This window comes from Sus scrofa, chromosome 5, assembly GCF_000003025.6.
Source record: "Sus scrofa isolate TJ Tabasco breed Duroc chromosome 5, Sscrofa11.1, whole genome shotgun sequence".
Classification (NCBI taxonomy): domain Eukaryota; kingdom Metazoa; phylum Chordata; class Mammalia; order Artiodactyla; family Suidae; genus Sus; species Sus scrofa.
Genome location: NC_010447.5, coordinates 71,864,512 through 71,888,498, shown reverse-complemented (window position 1 = coordinate 71,888,498; position 23,987 = coordinate 71,864,512). Strand labels below are relative to the sequence as shown.

Sequence of the window (23,987 nt, the reverse complement as noted above, 5' to 3'; positions counted from 1 at the left end):
CACTGCAGTGGCTCAGGTCACTGTTCTGGCACAGGTTCAATCCCTGACCTGGGAACTTCTGCATGCTTGTAGGTATGGTTAAAAAAGAAGAAGAAGACTGTTTTTCACACACACAGAAGAATTCAGATTCAAATCCAGGTTCTGCTACCAGTTGTGTGACCTTGGGAAAGATATTTAATTTCCTTACCCACAGTTCTTTCTCTGTAAAATGAGGTAAGAAGTGACTGTCTCTTAGATTGCCATCAGAATGAAATAAGATAAAACAGGCGCAATACATATGACAAGTTTTAGCAAATAGCAAGCATGCATACGTTAGCCATTATTATCTACATATTCCTATTCATTTTACTTGGCCAAATTAATTTTAAAAAGAGATGTGTGTTAATTTTCTTGAGTAGGTCTATAATGTTTAAAGGATACTTAAGTGGGAGAAAATAACATTTACACTATCAGGCAGTTGTTTAAAACACTGGATTGTAAAATCCTTAGGCCCAAGGACATGTTTTACTCTTTTCTATATTTCTATTTTGCACATGTAACATTACTGAATCAATGATTGAACACAATGGTATCTAATACAATGTATACTGGGTCATTAAAAAATAAAAACTGCCATTTGGAACTTCTTTTATATTGTGTACTTTACAGCCCAAACTGCTCTTAGAATTTAGGTCATGAGGAAAACTGCTTTTTACTCTTTTGAAAATTGCTAAGACCTTGTCTGACAACTCACTCTCTAACCTCAATCATCTTTACATTTTCTTTGTAGCACTCTGTACCACCTAACATGTTAAAAATTCATGTGTTGGTTATTTCCTCCCATTTGAATGTTAGCTCCATTAAATGCAGAAACCTTGTTTTGTCTACTGCTATAGCCCCAGCACAATATCTGAAATGCTGTTAGGTGCTAAACACATATTGTTGAACGTGTCAACTTGCGGAGAATTAAGTTTGGAGCCCAGAAGTTTTTCCCAGGTTAAGGTTTACAGGCACTGGAGTCAAGCCACTTGGTTTGAAATCCTAACTCCTTCCTGAATACATAACTTTAGATAACTTATTTAACCTCTCTGTTCATCAATTCCTTCATCTTCAAGATGGAGGCTAATAAAGTACCATTTGAAAGAGTTGTTCTGAGAATTAAATGAGATAATCTTTGAAAAGCATGTAAGTAAGCTCTCATTAAGTCAGTCCTTATTATATACTTATTCTAATTTATTTTACTTCACCAAATTGATTCTGAAACAGAAGTTGGGGCTTGATTATTTTAGTAGATCTATGGTATGCTACTGCTGTTTGTAGCAGATAATTTCCAAAGACGGACATGTTCATTTTTTCCTCTCCCTACACATGCGGGCTGCTTAATTTTTTAAGCACAGAGTCTATCCATCTTCCCTTCCTTTTAATCATTCAAAGACTGTTCAAGGCGTCATGGTTGCTCTGGTCACTAGTATGTGGCAGAGCCGACATTTTTCCAGTCCTGGGCCAAGCCTTTAAGAGGACGAGGCATATATGAGAGGCCACACAGAGGAGCTCCAACACACCAAGACTGTGAGTGCAGCCTTCCTGGACTTTTCCGCCCAGCTCAATGAACGAAGCCAAGAGAATGACCCTGCCCATGCCTTGTGGAGCAACCACTTGTGAGCCCAGTCAGCTCAGAGAGCAGGTGATGTTATACTCCAAGTTTACTTGTTTACTCTAAATTTGGGGGCATTTTGTCACGCAGCAATAAAAAACTGAAACCTTACCTTTATAAGACCTAATATTCCTTCATCCTGGTGACTGACAAGGCTAACTTACTCCTTTATACAAGGAAAGAGAATTTTCCAAATTTCTCACACAACTTTTTATCAAGATTAAATTGCCACATAAGCATTTTAATATTCCACTTAATTAATCCAATAAGTCCCTTTCATATCTCTTTTGTCATTCAGTTAAATGAGTTTGGCAAACTTCTCTTTGTGTGGTTGGAAACTTCTTTAATAAGTTTAGTGACCTAAGCGCTCAGGGCACAGAGAAGGTGGGTGGGCTCATTAGAGCCTCTGCACAATGGAATTATTTCTACTCTTGCCTTGATGATTCATGGAGGTGAATACCCTTATTTATTTTTGCTGACTGGGTGTCAGGCAAGTCATTCTTATTTTCACTTGATTATTTATAGCTTTCATTCTCCTGAAACCTTAGTAAAAAATGACATTCTAGTTCAACATATCAACTTAAATAAAAATGATGGCATTAATTTTTTAAGTTTATAAGAAATTTATATTATCATTTTATTGACCTTTAGGTCTATCTTTCAAAATAACTTTGAGCTATTCCAATTCTTGACTTAATTTTCAATTAAATTAACATGTTTACAGTATAACTATGCTAATAAGAACTTTCATGGAGTTTCAACTTAATTACTCCACAGAATCTTCAGGGGTTTTACTGTGGTCATGGTGGAAATTTGCTTTTTTTTTTTTTCCTCTACAGCCACAGCTGCAGCATATGGAAATTCCCAGGCTAGGGGTCAAATCAGAGATCAGAGATGCAGCCAGCCTATGCCAAAGCCACAGCAACGTCAAACCCAAGCTGTGTCTCTGACCTACACCCCAGAGTACAGCAAGGCCTGATCCTTAACCCACTGAGTCAGGCCAGGGATCAAATCCGCATCCTCACGAACACTCTGTCAGGTTCTTAACCAACCCACTGAGCCACAACAGGAACTCTGCAATTTGCTTTTGTTAAAAGAAGTGGTTCTGATACAAACCACTTCATTTTTCTCTTGAATAAGATATACTCACACTAATATTAACCATATAAATGCAACTTCAAATGTTCCCGAATCACATGGAAACACATGACTTTTGGGGCAACGTTAGCCTTTTCTTGACTATATAGAGTTCAGTTATTTTCTGATACAGTGTGCCACCAACGACAATAAACTCTTCAGGGAATAATTAAAACTCCCTTTTCTAAACCCAATGCATATACCTACACATATTTTTTTTCTTAATTTAGCTCCATGCCTGGCATACTTTCCAAAACTCCATGAATACATCTTTACAGTTTTGAAGGTTTTTTTTCATTTCCTGAAAAAATGTCTTTAGTTACCACATAGATCAAATAAAAATTCTACTAAAATTTACTCAGTGACAGTGAACTAGGGGAGGCAATGTAGAAGATAATGTTATTATCCTTATTTTACAAACGAAGAAACATAGGCTTAAAACATTAAGAAATGTCAAAATTAGTAAGTCTTTAGGAGACATCTAAACACAGGTCATGCTGACTCTACAGCTTGCGCTTTTCACCACTACACTTTCCTGGCTCCATTCTCCTTTAGCAGATGGGTAAAATCACACTTTCCATGACATATGTGACATATAAATTCATTGGTAGCTAATTGTTATTAGGATGAAAATCAACTTTCAAAACACCTACCAGAAGAGTCGTAACTGTCGCCATTACAATTAACTGCCAATCACAATGTTTCAATGTGCTCTCAAGTTCCATGGTAAAAGATTTAACCCCCAGTGAGCTTCCCCTTAAAAATATCTTTCTTTTTTTCACCTTAGATTAAATTTAGGAGCTATCATTCAAGATTATCTGAGGGAATTTAATTACCATTATGGTTGATTAGAAGAGGGATTTGTAATGTGAAAAGATTAATCATTTTAGTGACTCAGGGAGTCACATGCAAACTGTAAATTATACTCATAAACAAAATAATCACCAGGGGGTACACATGCTGGAGATGCCTTCCCAGGTTCATTTCATTAATCCAGTTCATCATTAATCCAGAAGCAGTTGTTCTCACCTAGGGTGATTTTGCACCCACTGCAATATTTGCCAATGTCTGGGCATGTTTTTGCTTGTCATACTGGGAAAGTACTTCTGGCATCTAGTGGGCAGAGCCATGGATGCTCTCATTACCCTCAATGTACAGCAAAGAATTATTTAGCCCAAAATCTCAACAGTGTTGACACTGAGGAGCCCTGAGCTCGTGTGTTCTGTTTGAGTAGTTTTCTGTGGCAAACCTATGCTAGTGGATAACGGTGGCGAATTAACATAAATTCATTGGTAGCTAATTGTTATTAGGAGTTGACACAATTTTCCATATGAAACATAGAGAAAAGATAGTCATAAGCCCACTATCCAAAATTCCCAAATTTGTAAGCATCTAGAGTTTATATCCCACCTAGGGGTCAAAGTTCCCCTCCATGTTGTCTAGAAAGAAGTTTCTTAGGCTCATCAAACCAAGTTTCTTATATGTATTTACCCCAAAGATTTTTACAAAGCTTTCACTCAACTGACTATATCAATAAACCAACCAAAGCTATCATCAGGATCTAGAAAAGTGCTACGGAACAGAGTGGTACCAACACTTGCCTATGACTTGAAAACGAAGACAGTCAAGACAATTCTAAGAGGACATCTCTTTTTCTAAGAAGTTCTTTATGCTGTTTTCTACACAAACTGTTCTATAGGTTTCTATATTCATGGTAGTTTCTACCTTAACTGAACACAACCCTATTATGTGCATTGCTCTAGATGTCACTTGCAGTTTTCTTCAACCATTACACCCATACCACAAAAGCATTAAACACCAACCTGCGCCATGACTTTACAAAGCCACTTGGGTTCCACAAAATATAAGTCACTTAACTGCAGCGCTGGGTCTTGAAAATGAAGAAGGACACCTGCAGTAAAAATCAAGCAACAAAACACGGAATTTAGAATATGTAAATATCAAGCGGCTTTCTTTATCTTTTTTTTTTTTTGTCTTTTTAGGGCCACACCCATGACATATGGAGGTTCCCAGGGTAGGGGTTGAATTGGAGCTGTAGCCACCAGCATACGCCAGAGCCACAGCAATGATGGATCTGAGCTGCGTCTGCGACCTACACCACAGCACATAGCAACACTGGATCCTTGACCCACTGATCGAGGCCAGGGATCAAACCTGCATCCTCAGGGATGCTAGTTGGATTAGCAAACCACTAAGCCATGACGGGAACTCCTAAGTATCAAGGGGCTTTAGCAAGAATCTAGTCCAACCTCCTCATTTACAGATGAGGTAACTGCAGCATCATTAGTGGCAGAGCTGAGACATCCTCATTCCCAAGCTCTGAAGTCCCCATATTTAAAAAAAGTATCTTTTGATCTATATAAAATGATCATATGTAAGCATATTTGAGACAAAACCATACACCATAGAGCCAATATCTACAAATAAGTAGAAATTATATTTTTGGGGAGTTCCTGTCATGGCTCAGCGGAAATGAATCCAACTAGTATCCATGAGGATGCAGGTTCCATCGCTCAGTGGGTTAAGGATCCGGCATTGTTGTGAGCTGTGATGTAGGTTGCAGACACAGCTTGGATCTGGAATTTCTGTGGCTGCAGAGTAGGCCAGCAGCTACAGCTCCAATTCAACCCCCAGCCTGGGAACCTCCATATGTCATGGGTGTGGCTCTAAAAAGACAAAAAAAAAAGAAGAAATTACATTTCTGGCTTCCTAATTTTACACTACAAAGACACATCTTATTTTCAAATATAGGTAAGAAACACAAGATATCATAAGAAGCTACTGGTTTAAGAACGATGGGGAAAAGGAATAGATCAGATTCAAACCACATAGATTTTTTTGTATTTTTTTATTAAAGTATAGTTGATTTACTATATTGTGCCAATTTCTGCTGTACAGCTGTATCCCACTCATATACATATAAACATTCTTTTTCTCATATGAAGGTTACTTTTCATACAACAAAATCTGGGAATCAAAAGTAACCTCCCAGCCACGTACCCTAGCACTACAAATCAACCCACACACTGATCAAGTACACAATTAGCACCAAAGTCAGCGTGAGACTTTCATCTGTCTGATCATGCTGACAATGTGTAATGCAACAGAGCAAGCTCCACCAATCAGCAGCTTCACTGCCTCAGGCAACCACTGATTCTCCAAGTGCCCAGCAAAACCATCCCAATAATAATTCTTCTTTGGAGTGTTCAGATAGCCTCCACATACACTAAATTCACTTACTACCATGAAGGACATGGCTTGTGCTTAGAGTCCCACAGCTCCAAAACAGTAAAGTCAAGCTCTAGAACCCACATGTTTTAACTCCTACTCAGAGGCTTTTTCCACTACTGCCTTCAAATTATTTCTAAATTTTTCTCTTATGACATAATATATGATTCGACATCAATGCACGTGATCATCTTTCAAAAAAAAGTGATCTATTTTGTAGATATTCTGTTAAATTTTAAATGTACATTCAAGATTCAAATACATTTTCGTAAATTACAACAGCAGAGATTTGGAAAAAGGTGCAATAAACAAACCTGATTCATTTAGGAAGTGAACTGCATGCGGAAGCTCATTTTCGTCTAACTGCAGCTGATATTCTTTCACGAGTTGTAATAATCGTTTCCGGTCAATTACAGGAAATTCAATTGGCACATTTTTACGCTCTGATAAAATGATTTTCTCAAGTTCTACATAGCAGTCTGGAATCAGCTGCCCAACAACAGGCTGATCTCGGATCTATGAAATTACAAATGACAAGCTGTAAAAATCCATTTTATTCATTTATTTTTCAGGTGGTTGGTAAATTCTGTGATAATAGTTTTTACAGAAAGGGGTATATCATTCAGAACTGTATTTCTAAATAAAATCAAAATGTAATATAAAACTAAGTAATTTGTGAGAAATAAATAAGATGATCTTAAAATAAGAAAAATATGAACACAAGGCGTTCCCGTCGTGGCGCAGTGGTTAATGAATCGATTAGGAACCATGACGTTGCAGGTTCGATCCCTGGCCTTGCTCAGTGGGTTAAGGATCTGGTGTTGCCATGAGCTGTGATGTAGGTTGTAGACGAGGCTCAGATCCTGCATTGCTGTGGCTGTGGTTTAGGCCGGCAGCAACAGCTCCGGTTCAACCCCAAGCCTGGGAACCTCCATATGCCACAGGAGCAGCCCTAGAAAAGGCAAAAAGACAAAAAAAAAAAAGAAAAAAGAAAAGAAAAGAAAAATATGAATACAAAAGCCAACTGACAAAGAACTATCAAATAATACAGTATGGAAATATTTGGCTATCCAGAAAATCCATGGCAAAATCCAGGATAAATCATTAAGTATAAATAAAGGACTTTCTGTTTTCCAAGACATTAAATTTAGGCCAGCAATAAATATGCTAGCCTAAGAAATCAGTAAGTACTAAAGAACTTTTGGTCCTTATTTATGATCTGAAAATATCCACACCCCAAGGTGAAACATTAAATTTTATTCCTGCTATTTGCAAAATGTTATATTCATGGAATGTACATATGATCAGTGAAGTCTGGAGACAGACACGAAATTTCCTCACCTAAGCTATGCTTTTTCTTGGAAATTTGAACTTGGGAAATTAAGAAATCGTCTAAACCCCAATGATTCTGACATGCAAGGATGATTTCGGGTCTGTGACATTTAGAATCTATTAACTGTCTACTAAGACACACACAAAACAAAAACTTTTAAAGAATGGCCTTAAGTGATAGTTTACATATTAAAAATCTTTTCCAAATTTTCTTTTTTCTTGAAAATCTAATTTTAAACAGAAACGTCACTCTACCAATAGTAACTAAAATGCCTTTAAGAACCACCAGGTGGCAAACTCTCCCCATTTCTCAACCCATGAACGTATTCTTGCATATTCTTTTTACTTGACAGTAACTAACAGAATTTCTACTTGAATTCTTAAACTTATTAAAAATAGAAATTGGGGAGTTTCTGTTGTGACTCAACAGGTTAAGAACCGATATGGTGTCTATGAAGATGAGGGTCCGATCCCTGGCCTTGCTCAATGGGTTAAGAATCAAGCAGTGCCACAAGCTGAGGAGTAGATCAAAGATGCAGCTGGGATCTGGCGTGGCTGTGCCTGTGGCATAGGCTGGCAGCTACAGCTCCAATTCAACCCCTAGTTGGGAACTTCCATATGCTGTAGGTGTGGCAGTTAAGAAAGAAAGAAAGAAAGGAGAAAGAAAATGGGTTTTCTTATGTGCGTGCACACACACACACACACACACACACACACACACACACACACATGAAATTTGACTTGCTCTTTTTCTACTTTTAATTAGATCCTTAAAGAACTTGATTTGCAGGTATAACCATTACTTACATATTTACATCCAAACATTTAAGATCATTTTGATGTGTCCCTTCAACCAGAAAATTAAATATAATTTCACTAACCTTCACTTTCCTATTCCCTCTCTTCATCATTTATAAATGAAGATAAAACAGACCTTCGGATGGAAGTTTATGTTTTAAACCCAAGAAGGGAAACCTACATATAGAAGCAAGTAGAATTCTCACAAAGAGCAAATCAAGTAACAAAGAGATGAACTTTACAAGGGTGGATTATAGGACCGGCAAGGATCCCATTCTGCCAAGTGGCTGGACAAGACTAAGAAGAATATTGTTGGCACTGAATTCTGCTCTGTCCTACTTCTTTTAGCTTTATGATCAGGACACCAACAGCCAAAACCAAAAAAAAAAAAATAATAATTTATTCTAACTCGGTGCAGACACATGTTAATAGGGGTGAGACAGGGGGGAAAGCTTAGAAAAGAGCCAAGATAAAAGGAAAAAAAGGAAAAATAAATGAAAGGGGAAAAAAATCATTTCTCAAAGATTAAAAGCTACTGTTTCAATACAGGTTGGAGCACCTCAGGGAGGAAAGAATATTCAAGTTCTGGCAGGCTTACTGTTTTGGGGTCATCACTATTCTGCAAAGCAATCAAATGGATGTTCAAACCAATATGCCAGAAAAAAGGCATCCATCAGCAATATATACCTTTCTTCAAACAATACTGCCATTTCTCAAAGCATTTGTTTTACTTCCTTAGCTGGTGTTGCCTTCAGAGTTCAGGTACAAGTCATGAAGAATTTTGTTCTTATTAACTGACAGTGATAACATACTATTAGACTAAAGCAGTGCCAAGCCAGTTTTGATGAACCAACCACTTTATTATCTATAGACTTTTCTGCAACTAAATTCAGGCATTCTCAAAACAAACTCATCCTCCAAGAAGTCTTTTTTAAAATACGATAAATGCTCTGATATCTATGATAAAAAGAGAAGCTATTAAAATATTGTAAGTAACAACCAAGTTCCCTAAATCCAGGTACAGTCTCAAAAGAAAACCACCTGGGGAAAGAAGTTATTTGACTATATTAATTTTATATATTTGTTTCTTAAAAGTCATATTATTATTTAATCATATGCCCCATAAGAGCAGAAAAATCTACAAATAATGATACTTCATTTTTCTTACATAAAATCCCACTGAACCACCACTGGAAAAACCTTTCAGTGACTGTGATAAATGCACGAAAAGATACAAATGTGCAAATTCTCTCCCTGGACACCACAATGAGCAGCACATTTATAAATGGCTCATTAGGGTTGGGCTCGGAGCATAAGCTGTGGAAACTGAAGAGAACTAAGCTAACTGGCCAACTCGTTATAACCAGGGTGACCATATAATTTATCATCCAAACTGGAATGTTTTGAGAATGTAGTGGGATACAATTAACCATTATGCTGGGACTGTCCAGGCAAAACAGGACCCTTGCTATAAGCTATGGCCTTGATCATTAGTGCTAATGAGCTAAGCCAATAGGGACTAACAGTGAAATCCACCATTGTGTTGTCATATTAAGATATTCAGGGTGTTTTTCAGTAGAATTTACACCATCTTCTCTTAGAACCCAGGAATAATTTTAATTTCTCCTGTGAGTTATTAAAAACAAGTGTTCTCACTGATAACCATTTTATTTGTGTTTTATGAACTCTAGGAATTATGTTTGTCCTACCAGAAGAAAATTTTAAAAATCATTAACAGTTCCAGGAGGGAGTTCCCATTATGGCACAGTAGAAATGAACCCAACTAGTATCCATGAGGATGTGGGTTCAATCCCTGGCCTCATTCAGTAGGTTAAGGATCTGGTGTTGCAGTGAGCTATGGTGTAGGTTGCAGATCTGGTGTTGCTCTGGCTGTGGCATAGGCTGGCAGCTGTAGCTCCAATTCAACCCCTAGCCTGAGAACTTCGATATGCCATAGGTGCAGCCCTAAAAAGCAAAAACAAACAAACAAAAAGCAATTCCTGGAGTTCCCACTGTGGCTCAGCAGGTTAAAAACCCAACCCTAGCTCTCTGAGGACGCGGGTTTGATCCCTGGCCTTGCTTGGGGGTTATGGATCCCGTGTTGCCACAAGCAACAACATCAGTCACAAATATGCTGGGATTCAGTGTTGCTGTGGCTATGGACAGGCCTTAGATGGAGCGGCAATTCAACCTCTAGCCTGGAAACTTACATGTGCCAAAGGTGTGCCATAAATATATAATTGATAACATAATTCCCTAAATGAAAAACCCAGTCTGCATGTACGAGAAAAGTGTCTAGACATTGTTGAAAGCCAATTAGTGATCTGGTGACCAGATGAAAGTGCCTTCTCCCAGTATTGAGGAAAAAATATGTGGACTGGGTTTGACTATGACATGAGACAGGGAGGAGCAACACAATGATCAAGAAGAACATAAAAGAAGAACCGCAAAAGAAAGAAGTAGATGGAGAAGTGACCGTCAAAGAAAAACACAAGAAAGATAACTCCAAGACACCAATATTCATTTTCATCCTTTTGGCTGAATCAGCACTACAGGAAGTTGAGAGAGAAAGGGCCTCAGAAACATTTTCTCAAATTCTCTCAGGAATATTCTCTCAGCCTCTCAGACATCGTCTTAAGTTTTTCCTGAGATCCTCTAATTATTATTATTCCCATTTCTGTGAGTTTGAAAAGAAGTATAGCATAAATAAGTAATTTTAAAACTTTAAATAAGTAAATTTAAATTGAAAGAACTTTAATAATGCTAAAAGCCATGAAAAAAGCCCACACTTTTAAGATAGCTGAGGTCTCAAAATAGCTGACTTTTCAAGACTTCTGACATTCCTAGGCAGTTGCATAACCTAAGAAATAATACATTATATTTAGCTACTACCTACAGTAGGCAATGAACCATGTTACCTTGAAATTGAGGCTCTCATTTATGATGGTTTTCCGAAGTTTTGCCAAAGCATCTGATTCCTCGGTGGCATTTACAAAGTGGTAATCCCGGATTGCAGGAAACCCGCGTTTGTTCAAGAGTTCCTTGGTGATTTTACTTATACAGGCTTTGCGCTGCTTCTCATCAGAAACATCCAAATGTGTGCCAACAAGAATCACAGGGGAAGAAGAAGCACGAGCCTACCGGGAAAGACACAAAATACTCTTACGTTTGTATTAAAAGCAAGGCTTACATTTCCATTGATAGTCACTTTCTAGGAAACTCACTTGAGTGGAAATGAGCAATTAAAAGACTTCAGGAAGAAAATAATAAATGTCATTCCTTCCTTCCTTAAACTGAAGAAAAAATATAATGTTAGAAAATTTTAAGTCATTTTGACACCCTTTCTTAATCCAATTATTACCACTTTTCACATGGCCTATGTAACAGTGATAGTGTATTTCTGTTTTCTTCTTTCTGTGCTTTAAAATGGGTTATTCTCCAAGTGTGTTCTGGACTTCTAAATAAGCATTTAATAAACCCCCAAATTATATCAGAGTAATATAATTTATTTTATATTTTCTCTTCCTTATCTGCGAATTCAGTCTCCTTAACTCATATTAAAGTCATTCAATTTGGAGTCTACAATGAAAAAAGAAAAACCACTAAAGCAAGTATTACTGCAACTATAATATTTGCTCACTGTGGCTAGCTATAACAAAGTCAAAAAAGGAACTTAAAAATTACCAAGATGACAAAACAAGTTTGTATGCAGCCAAAACACATGCTAAAACATCCTGACACATTTTTTTAAGGGCTTGTGCCACAGAAGTGCCCCTAGAGTATCATCCGAAGACAATTCATTCTTACTTTGGTTTCAATTCTAAAAAGTGATATACATTTAAAACCATATATACATAAAGGAATAGCATACAGCATGACAGCAAGGGAAAAACTGGAAAAACTACAAAATTCCAAATACAAGGATTTATTAATCTGGGACCATTTAAATCTCTAAGATCTGAAGGACTTTACACTAGACTGCCACTGAGGACATAGCCAGTGATGCACATATGCTTTTCTTTACTACAGTTTATTTCAAATTAGGAAATAATATTCATATAAGAAATAGTATCCATTTCCATTTAAGAAATAGTATCAAAAACAGTTTCACATATGCATTCTCAATTTATAGCTTAAAAAGGTTTCGAGTTTCTATAATTTTCACTAATATTGAACACACTATTTTCATGTCACAACTTACTCTTAAAACTTCCAAACTCAGAGTTTCCATTGTGGCTCAGTGGGTTAAGAAGCCAACTAGTATCCATGAGGATGAGGGTTTGATCCCTGGCCTTACTCCGTGGGTTAAAGGATCCCACGATGCCATGAGCTTTGGTGAAGGTCACAGACAAGGTTCAAATCTAGCATTTCTGTGGCTGTGGCTCCAATTCAACCCCTAGCCTGGGAATTCCCATATGCCACAAGTGCATCCCTAAAAAAAGAAAAAAAAAAAACAAAAAACAAGAAAACTTCCCAATTCAAAATTTTAGTGCTTTTAACTTTCTTTAAAAAAAAATAAAAATAAATAAAAAAACCATTTGAGGGAGTTCCCTTGTGACCCAGCATTGTCATTACTGTAGCTCTGGTTATAGTTGTGGCCTGGGTTCACTCCCTAGCCCAGGAATGTCCATATGCCACAGGTGTGGCTGGTGGGACCGGGGGGGGGGGGGGACTATTTGGGAGTTCTCTCTGTGATGCATGGGGTCGGCAATATCTTAGGAGTACTGGGGTGCAGGTTTGATCCCCAGCCTAGCACAGTGGGTTGGGGACCTGGTATTGCTACAGCTGTGGCTTAGGTCACAACTGCAGTCGGATTTGATCCCTGGACAGGAGGAGCAGCTGAAAGAGGAAAAAAAGAAAAAAAAGCAGACTAATTGAAGAGACTGTTTGAAGCAATTGTTTGTCCAAAATAAATTATTCAAGAATTATTTTCTCTTTTTAAATGATTATAGCAGATCACCTTTATATTGAAGAGCCAAGGCTTCATGGCATCAACTTCAGCTTGCCCTTTGCTTAGGTCATAGACAGCAAGGTACAGAGCTCGCTGGGTCATAAAGTGGGGATGGGTGCTGTAGAACTCCTCACGACCTAAAGAAAGATTGGAGAATTTTTCAGCCTTCCAGAAAATAGGCAAGAATCCTTGTTCAAAAAAAAAAAATTACATGATATCATCCACTGTCTAGCATACAAGAAAGAGAAAAACAAATGATAACACTTAGACTGGATTTTTACCAGAGACTGACAACTTTTTATGTAGGTGTCAGGTACCATCAGAGGACTTAGCTTCAGCTGACCTACTATTCCTATCATTTCCTTCCATGGAATAATTCCATAGGATCCACCAGGACTCTTTGCAATATTGGAACAGAAAGCTCAGTTTTTAAATCCCTGTTCTAAAAATAAGATTTTAAAAATGTGAATAAAAAATTCTTGTGAAATAAATACCTGCAAAATCCCACACATTTAGAATGAGGTCTTTCTTCCTTTTGCCTCTTATTTGGATGGGCCAGTCCTTCACATCTATGCCAACTGTGGCACCTTGCATACCAAGATCTGATTTCTTGATTCTCATTAATTGCTGTAATAAGGTGGTTTTACCACTCCCAGTGTTTCCCACTATCATAAGTTTCATTCGATTATAGGGCACAGCCTTTTTTAACCGCTGTTGAAGAAACCTGGTATTTGAAAAGCAAAAATAAAATAATAAACTGCTTCACAGTGTACTTATGATATAGATGTATTCTTACGCATTGAATTCTTTTAAATATCAAGTTGTTCTAAAATATAGTATGCAAAAGATTGCTCACATAACTTCTTTAAATATCACAAAACTCTAGAAATTATAAAGTTTTAAAGTATAAAACTGTATGAAGCCCATTTGATAAAGAATCAAAGTAGACTGTATAAGCATATTGCCATACTAATCCTTGATATGAGGTCATATTGGTCATATGTGTATGTATATATTCATATGTGGTATACATAATGCATATATCCAAATATATCATATATTCATATACAGTATATATGGAGAGGGAGAGCATATTAGTTACATTATAAATTAATCCATATGAATGATTATATAATTAGCAGATAATATATTGCTATCCGTAAAAATCTTAATGTAAAAATAACTGAAACTAACTAGAAGTGCTATAGGTGGCTAACACTACCAGCTCTAAATTAATGGTACACTTAAATGTTCTCAAAAATAAAATGGATATAGAAAGATATATTTTAACTATGCTAAAATGTCACCACAGTTTAAAATTAGAAATGCAAACTAAATCATAAGTGAATCTTAGGGGATATTAACTGATTCATTCTCATAACTAATAGGATTCTGGCCAACATTCCTGATGATCTAAACTAAAAGCATCATTATTTTTCTTGAATTATTTGATGCTTTAGAGATCAAGATCTGAAAGATCAAATCTTGTACCTGTTGTTATTGAAACCAGTCATTTTCTCGCATACAACTTAAGCTCTGCTTCATCATCCATAAACAAGAAAATCAATGGTCCAATGCCTATTTATTAAAAATTCACCACTCTTTGTCATTCTTTAAAAAATCAAATGAAAACTACAATTTCTAAACTACCCCAGGTCTGTCTTCTCTAAAGTTGTTAAATGTGTTTAAAAATATTTATATAGTAGCTTGATAATATAGCATAATCATCAAAAAAAAGTTCTACCAAGAGTCTAGTAAGACAAACAAAATTTTATATGAACATCTTTTCCAGTTTCATGAGGAAAAATCATGGGAAATAATTATGTATGTTTAGCACAGCAGGTGACAAACTTTTTTCTCAAATTATATCAAGTTCAGGAGAACAGAAAACCAAATCTTCACTCATAAAAAGATACAAAAAGTTAAATGTAAGAAAACCTAAGCAGAAGAGAATTAGGTAAATATAGTTCACTGCTAATTCAACAATTATTTTGTTTTCAATGCCAAGGATCAAATAATGAGTAAACAGAGCCATGGTCCCTGACTTAGTGGATATTAAGCTCAAGTCAAGGATAACTGAGAGGTGATAATTGAGTTCTAACATAAATATATATAAGAGTAGTTTTGTGGAATGAAAATAAATTATTGTATGAGTAAGTAACAATAAGACTAATGTGCTCAAATGGTAACAAGGAATGGAATAAAGTCCATTATTAAGTATATTTGAAGTTCATAAAATATAAAACCAGAAACAGTGATATCTGGAAAGTTTTGGTGGTTTCAAAAATGATTAGGTTGAGTAGGTTATCAACTTCATAGGCAAAACTTAAGTTAGTAATTTTATATAATTTAAGTAGCTATAATGCTTTAAGACATGGTAGACTTATGATAACTATTTGCTATATGAAATGCATCTTGAAAAGTTATTAAACTGTTTTATTTCTTTAGATTGTATAATTGGTTACTAGAGGGCAAATAATAAAAATTTCCCTTTTAAAATCCATTTCTACTAAAAACTATGATAAGAAAGAAGCCACTCTCTCAACATTAACTTGGCTAGGAGAAATGAAAAGTTCTGCTGTGGCACCAAATAAAGGTATACATTAAATTAAAGACAAACAATACACAGTATATCAACATTAGATGACAGTATACATTTTTCCCCTAAAATGTAACTATACATCCATCAAAGTCACAGAAACAGCAAATCTGAAACAAATTTAATAAATACAAATGAAAATAAAATTATCTAACCTTATGATGTCTTTGGCTTTACATCCTATATGTTTAAAATCAAAATTAAGATGCAGATCATCCAAAGGAAGATCCCATATTTTGCTTAATTTCCCCATTTCATTGGGAAAGGATCTCAGTTCCAAGTTGCAACTAACATCAAGCGATGTCAGATTTTCAAGACAGCCAATCTCAGGAGGAATCTTAACGAAATACAAAAAAAGGGCAAAAACTGTTGATGGGAAGGAAGAAATGTGTGCTGCCAAAAACCAGGATGCTGATGGGAAACAAGAAAGGCTCAGAGATCAGCAACTTGCATAACCTTGCAATAGAGTTCCAAAGCCTTGTCAGAGTTTTCGCTATAGACATTTAAAAACATAGGTATAAAGGACTAACCCAAAATAATCTGTCACTTACTTGTAATCTTTAAAAACCCATGTTCTCAGTAACATATTTCATCTCTTCACAGCATTGAAAGTAAAGGAGTTCTTTACATGTACCCAAATCCAATAATCTGTGGCTTTAGCCCATTCCCTTGCACTAAGGTTCTTCAGTAGAACTAAAGAACTAGTCACCACAAACTTATATACAACTTAACTTTCTTAAAAAGCAAATAAATGCTTATACTGTAGGTGGTATGACTGGAATTTTTTTCTGTTCCAAATTTTTAAGCAATACTCATTACTTTTATAATAGCAAACATTAATTTGTTGGCCAAAAAAAAAAAGTCAGGAACCCCCCAAACATTCATTGTTATTCTCAACCTCAGACACTATTCTTTTTGGCTTTTATAGGCAAAAGGAGTGAACCTGCCCCCTCAAAAAAAATTCTTTCTAGGATGAATGGATAATCAATTTCAAAATTATAACAGAAGTTTGCTGTACCGTAGAAAATTGACAGAACACTGTAAACCAGCTATAACGGAAAAAATAAAAATAATTATAAAAAATAAAATAAAAATTCCATGCCCACCCCCCAAAATTTATAACAGAGACTGGCCCATTGGGTAAGGGGTAGCATGGCAAAGGAATGAAGAAATTTAAAAATGCGGAAAAGAATGTCAGCTGAAAAACACAGGCTATATATATTCTCAAAACAACTTGAGCAATGCAACATGCCTGAGAGTCTGTTAACAGACCACGGATTTCATGAAAAATTGATGCCCTAAAAGTATGAAACACATCCATAAATAAATATTTAGATAGATAGTCAAAATAAAACAGAGCACAAAAAGTGATTGGGTGGGGGGGGAGGCTACACCCAAGGCATGTGGAAATTCCTGGACCAGGGATCAAACCCACACCACAGCAGAGACCCAAGCCACAGCAGTGACAATGTCAGATCCTTAACAGGGAACTGCAAAAAGTGATTGTTTAAGGAAATTAATCATTGTTAATATACTGTTTACTTCAGGGTAGGATTATATTTTACTCAAAAAGTAAGCAATATCAGGAGTTCCCCTCGTGGCACAGCAGAAACGAATCTGCCTAGGAACCATGAGGTTGTGGGTTCGATCCCTGGCCTCGCTCAGTGCGTTAAGGATCCAGCATTGCCATGAGCTGTGGTGTAGTTCGCATATGCAGCTTGGATCCTGCATTGCTGTGGCTGTGGTGTGGGCTGGCAGCTGTAGCTCCGTTTAGAATGTAGTGGCCTGGGAACCTCCATATGTTGCAGGTGCAGCCCTAAAAAGCAAAAAAAAAAAGGAGTATCAAACAGATTTTGAAATTGGGATAATGCAAATTGCAAAAGCATATTTTCAAATTGGCAATAATTTTAAGCAAATAATGATCTGTTTACCTCTTTCAGTTTATTATGAGAAAGATGTAGTTTCTCTACTCTAGACCATGCACATGCTTTTTCACTCAAGTCCAAGGTACTGATCTGATTATGACTAAACAAGAGTTCCCTTAAGTTCATAGATCTCCAGTGCACAGGACCTGGTAGATATTTAATATCATTGCTGCTCATGTCTAAGGACCGTAGGCTGAAACAAAACAATGTAAAGATAAAAATCAAAGAGTGTTTCCACAATACAAGAGATAATATCACAAGTAATCTCCACCTGAGTGAGAATAATTAATAAATAATTAACAAATAATTCATAATTAACAAATGCAAAGACAGGGCTGAAGTTCCTGCCTTCTATATGAGATTTACAAATACGTAGCCTCCGTTTCTCTTTTCAGTTTCACTCATACCTGGTGAGATTCTTCAGAGGTTGGATCCTCAAGTTTATTACCAACTTTACCAACTTGTCTCAGTGTGAAAAATACCACAAAATTGAGCATGATGCCTTGTATATAGCAGGCCCTCAATGCAAATTCGCTTTCATGCAGGAATAGCTACCCAACGTTTGCAGGAAATAGCAGAAAAACACATGCCACATACAAGTGTACATGTGTAGGAAGAATAAAGATAGTCAGCAATTGTGGCATATTTGACAATGTAAAAGGTTACCTGGACTTTCACAACTGTATACTGAGCCCTTTCATCCAGCCTACTTGAAGCATACTAAATTAATTCTAAGCTCAAAAAGCTGTGCCGCCTGTTAGATCAAGATTCAGATCTGCACAGTAACATTTTTGCTCTTATTTTTAAATGACGCTAGATTTTGCCTTGTTATAAAAATGTGTGAAAACAAGAAAATCAATTTGACTACATTAAAAATAATACATGTATATCCAAGAAACTGCAATGGAGACAAAGTTGAGAATCACTAGATCGTACAAAAGCAGTACCTCTTAGCTTTAAGACTAAGCTTGGAGACTTAAAGCTAAGTCTGCCTTCTCATTTGTGAAACAGAAGAATAAATTTAAAGAAATACATGTAAAATGCCTGAAGGTAGTGTCTAAAGGTACAGCGTAATTAGGGGCTGCATAATATTTTTAGTTTTCTGGGAAGACACCTTCTCTATGACATGTATCTCCTAATCAACTTTTATAAATATTTATCTTTTAACCATTTTCAGGAATACATTATGTTTAAAATATAGGACCACTTGTGTTCTATAGATGCCTGTATGTTAGAGTTAAGAGTCTGAAATCAAACCACCAGTGTTTCAGAACCGTGACTTTGGGCAAGTTACTTCATCACCCTAATGAAATCGTGTTCTCACTTTGAAGTGGAAATAAAAACAGTAACTATTTTATAGGATTAGTAGGAAAATTAAAGAAATGATCCACTGTTAAGGAGTTAGAACAAGCTAGATTTAAATGAACTAATACATCTGTCTCAAACTTTCTGTGACTAGATTATAACTATTATTTGCCTTTATATGTATATATTTGCCCATGTACCTTTATGGATTTTGTTTAGAATATATAACACTAGCAGACTGGTATTTAAGATGAGAACATATTTGAAATCTAATTAATGCCTGAATACGTAGATAACAGGAAGCTTTTTAATAAAATTAACCAAAAATATCCCCAAATACCAATTATCCTGATCTTCACCAAAAAATGTCACTCAAACATAATTTAAGTGTAATTTCAAAGTTAATAGCACCTTCGCAACATAATCCCTAAGAGCAAATGAAATTTTAAAAGTTATATTGATAACCAATACAATCTCATTTGATTATAATAATGCAAAAATTAATTACTCTTAAATTGTTTCTACACAATAGCATACTAAATTAATACAAAAGTTAAAAGGCCAAATAACAACTTTGGCCTCTTGTCTAGTAAAAGTCAAGTATTCACAGATTTAAAAACATTAAGCTTAGTAGGTTCAGAAATGCATTATATGTATATGTCTAATCAAAACAATGTTTCTGAAGGTTCTGTTTCCAAAAAATAAAATGGTTTTCAAAATTAAAATAATAAACTTACTGTGGAAGATTTAAAATTGCTTCTGGAACACATGTAAATCTGTTTTGAGATAATTTTAGGCTTGTCATGGATGAAGGCAAAAATGGCATAGCAGCTGAAAGAAAATAAAAGTGAAATAATGGACATTTTAATCACTTTAACTAGATTTCCATAAGATTCTACACTAAGAACAGCTATCAGTGACCTGTCGCATAATTTAATTTCCATTCTCATACTGAAAACTTAAAAAAATTCAACCTTTAAAATAAGTTAATACTACCACTAAACATGCAGTACACCATAATTATAAGAATTTTTTAACCTAAAACATGTCTAAATATAAATTAATCAGTTTAATGTTTGTACAAAGCAGAAATTACTAGAAATACTCATTTCAAATTGTGTGAGATTACATAATATATATGATAGTTTAATTCAAATTACTTTCAAGTAAGTCTAACAAAACACTTTGGAATACTTTACTAATCTACAATATAACATAAAAATAAAAACTCTCTGTAATACCATCTTATAAAGAGTATCTATGGAATAATTATGGATGTTAATATGTATTCTTTGATCATAGGATCTTAAGAGATTGGGAAAACCTTAGGCAAAATAAAGTGACATATCTCAGAGTTCTCAATATTCTGGTATACTATATGAATTTCCAAAAGGGAAATACAGTGCAAGGTACCTCCAAGGGATAAAATTCTGTGGAACACAATTTTGGAAACTGAGCAAATCACACAGTCTGTTTTCTCATGTGTAAAATAGTGCAGAATCCCAGGTGAACTCTGAGATTCTTTAGAGACTTAAATATTTGTGGTCCTATAACATTGGCTTGAGAAATTATTTTTTAGCATTTTCAAGATTAAAAATATGGGTTATGCTTTATCTAGAAAATCTTCGAGGCTCAAAATGTTCCAGGACATTCCTAAAAGCTGTCTTACTGAGAAGCAGAAGGTACGTGCTATACCTCACCAACTTTCAAAAAGCATTTGTAGCAAAAAAAAAAAAAAAAAAAAGTAGAAATGATTTTCTACTTATAAATTAAGTCTTGAGGTTCAGATTCTATATGAAAAAGACTTAGAAATATCAAAATTTCAGTTCACACAGGATTATTTTTAATGGTTAGTAGTCCCATTCAGGTATCACCTCCACAGGGTATCCCTCCGAATATAAGACCATTTCTAAAACTATTAAAGTTGTACAGTGCAATGCAATCAGATTTTAGAACCTACGTATATTCAAGCTTTCACAGCAACTAATGAATTACATGCTCCCTGAACAAGTCACAGAAGAATCTCAGTGCTTCAATTTCCTCAATTAGTCAAACACAGATCATGCCTGTCCTAGCCTATAGGAAGGACTTTTGCGAGATTCAACTGACAGGATATACTGACCACAAGCTAGCCTCAGGGTCCCTCAGATGCTCTTCTCTCCAGATCCAACTTAGTCAAATGTCACAGACACGGAGACACTTCCCTGTCTCCACAGACTGGCTCAGAGCCCCTTGAGGCAACACTCGTAGTATCCTGGAGCTTCTCCTCACAGCATTTAGCATGATATAAACTACATTTACTTGTTCCCTCATTATTTAATGCCTGTCTTCTGAACTCAACTGTTCCTTAAGGCCAGAGACCAGGTTGCCATGTTCACCAGTGAGTGAATCACTTGATCCCCAGATTCAGGGTCACGGTAAGAACGTGGTTCGTATTCAAGAGGGTGGAAGGAGGGGAAAAACAGAGGAAAATTTCTATGCAAATTAATATGGCTTTTGTTACTATCACTTGCTGAAAGTTCTGGAAAAACAAAATATTTAAAATAATTCAAATTTCTATTAAATGAATTAAATATTATTTTACCAAGTCAGGTATAGAATTGCTACATGGGTGACAACGGCTTCCATTAAGAAAGATAAAGTAGGGAAAGCTCCCATCTATTTCCATAAAAATATTTTGCCCCTCAATATTAGAACTTTCGGATAGGCTACCAATGAACTCAAATCCCTGTTGTCTCACATGTTAAGAGTATTTTCTTTTAATAAAAGTCACGATCATAATATGTATTACGGTAATATTTTGAACAGAGTGAGAGCTCAAAGAATACATGTTAACCTTACTAAGGTGAAAAGTTTTAAATGATTCATTTTATTTCTAAAAAATTTAGTAGTAGTATTTACATTCCAAAAAAACTGCCGAAGAAACTTCAGTAGGAAACTTGGTATTTCTGTTTCAACCACTTCAGGCAGCCATATGCATTTTCAGTATAATGGAGTAAAAAGAACCACAGTTTAATGACCATTGGTAGTGTAAGATATTGACATTTTAGCCCATGACAATAACGACATGCTAATTAATTTTTTAATACTTAAGAAAGGTAGACTATTACTATTTTAATACTTAAAAGTAGACTTTTTTTTTAGAGCAGCTTTAGGTTTACAGAAAAATTGAACAGAAAGTGCAGAGTTTCTATATCCGTCCTTTCGCCTCACCATCCCCACCCCACACACATACACCTTTTCCCTGCTATAAACAGCTAGCATGAATTTGTGTATTTATGATAACTGATGAGCCTATATTAATACATTATTATCAACTAAAGTCCTCAGTTTACAGTAGAGTTCACTTTTTGTGTATTATATCCTATGGGTCTTGCCAAGTGTATCCATATTCCAGTACCACACAAAATAATTTCACCATCCTACGAATCCCCGCTTCTCCCCCTAGTCATCACCCTCTCCTTCCCTCCAAAACCCTGGAAATTACCGCTTGTTTTACTGTCCCCTTAGTTATGCCTTTCCGAAAAAGGCATACAGTTGAAATTATACAGTGTGTAGTCTTTTCAGATTGTCTTCTTTCACTTCACAATAAGCACTTAAGTTCCCTCCACGTTCCATGGCTTGACGGCTCATTTCTTTTTATCACCAACTTGCTAACTTTATACTGAAAAAGCATAATACCACCTTTAAATCCCCATCTAAAATGTCCACATACGTCTCATGCTATAATATTCAAAAGGGCTTACCAAGAAAATTCATTCTGGCACTTAAACTCTCCACTTGAGGACAAGCCTCAAGAAAGTCCTCTGAGAAAGATGAAATGCGGTTCTTACTAAGGTTTAAAATCTTCAGTTCCTTCAGGCTCAAAGGCAAACATACTCCTGATATTTTATTTCTAATCATAAGAAACAAAGTGACATTAAGGTGCATTAATTCATACACTTTGAAGGAAAAAATCAAAACAAAATGTCTTCAAAGAATAGCAGCAAAGCGGGTTTATTAATTTTACAATTAGTTGTAAAAATTTAAGTCAATCGACAGAAGCTGTATTATGAACTGCCACGTACATTACTATGAAAACAATGTCGTTGCAGGTCAACCTGATGAAACTTCAATACGAGGTGACTCTTCTATTTTCAATGGGCCCCTTTCTTACCCTTCTAAAATGAGCTGTTCCAGTTTCTCTACCACATCACTGAGGTTCTCAGGAAGAGAAGACAGCTGATTGTAGGACAGGTTAAACTGTTTCAAGGTCGGGCACTTCACAGCAGGATCCAAAACCACAGAGGGCCCAATGTCATTTCGAGAGACATCAAGGTTGGCAATACAGTTCATTTTCAACAAGTAAGAAGGAAATGATGTAAATTTATTACTGTGCAAGTCCAAATGTGTCAAACACTTCAGAGTCTGAAAGACAATATTTTAAAATTTTTAAATGAACCATCAACCAGCTGAAAAACCTAAGTTTAATTAGTATTTCTGCTTTCCATATTAGGTAATTAGAACCATTAAGAATTTTCCAACAAAATTGAAAACATAATCCACAAGAGAACTTCAGTATCCTGACTGGTCCTACCCATTCTGCTACAAACTAGATAAAGCCAGGAAAAATGTAACAGGTAGATGTCAAGAGCAGGATCATAAAAATAAGGTTTAGAGTTTGTCATCTTTTTTTCAAAATTATTCCTGCAATGAGTAAAATGAAAGAATAATAGGCACCAACAAATATTTGAAATAATGACAATGAATAAGCAGTACAACATAATCCTGGAAATCTATTTTTCAACAGTAACTTTTAGAAATTGTTATACACATTAATACAAATAAGATTTAACCATAAAGTAGTAATGCATATAATACATTTTTATTTTATAACCTCCTTTTTAAAATGGAACTTTTTGTTTAAAATCTCTATTTTCCATTTTTAAGCAATTTATAATTTTACTATGATAGGAGCAAAACTTCCATTTACATATTACATCAACTTTTTAAATCTTTGGTATGAATTATTGTCAAAGGGCTAAAATACCAAAAAAAAAAAATCATGACTCTATTCTC

At 35.6% G+C, this 23,987-nt stretch overlaps 1 protein-coding gene across 1 annotated transcript in view; it reads right to left on the bottom strand.

Annotated features, from left to right (window-relative positions):
* Positions 1-23,987, bottom strand: part of LRRK2 (leucine rich repeat kinase 2) — a 145,492-nt gene that overhangs the window by 57,330 nt on the left and 64,175 nt on the right. The window contains 10 exon segments of the mRNA NM_001113437.2: positions 4,594-4,682; positions 6,334-6,535; positions 11,068-11,286; positions 13,110-13,237; positions 13,595-13,824; positions 15,855-16,036; positions 17,631-17,817; positions 19,667-19,760; positions 22,676-22,824; positions 23,086-23,336. Of these exon segments, the coding sequence (NP_001106908.2) occupies positions 4,594-4,682; positions 6,334-6,535; positions 11,068-11,286; positions 13,110-13,237; positions 13,595-13,824; positions 15,855-16,036; positions 17,631-17,817; positions 19,667-19,760; positions 22,676-22,824; positions 23,086-23,336 (1,731 nt within the window).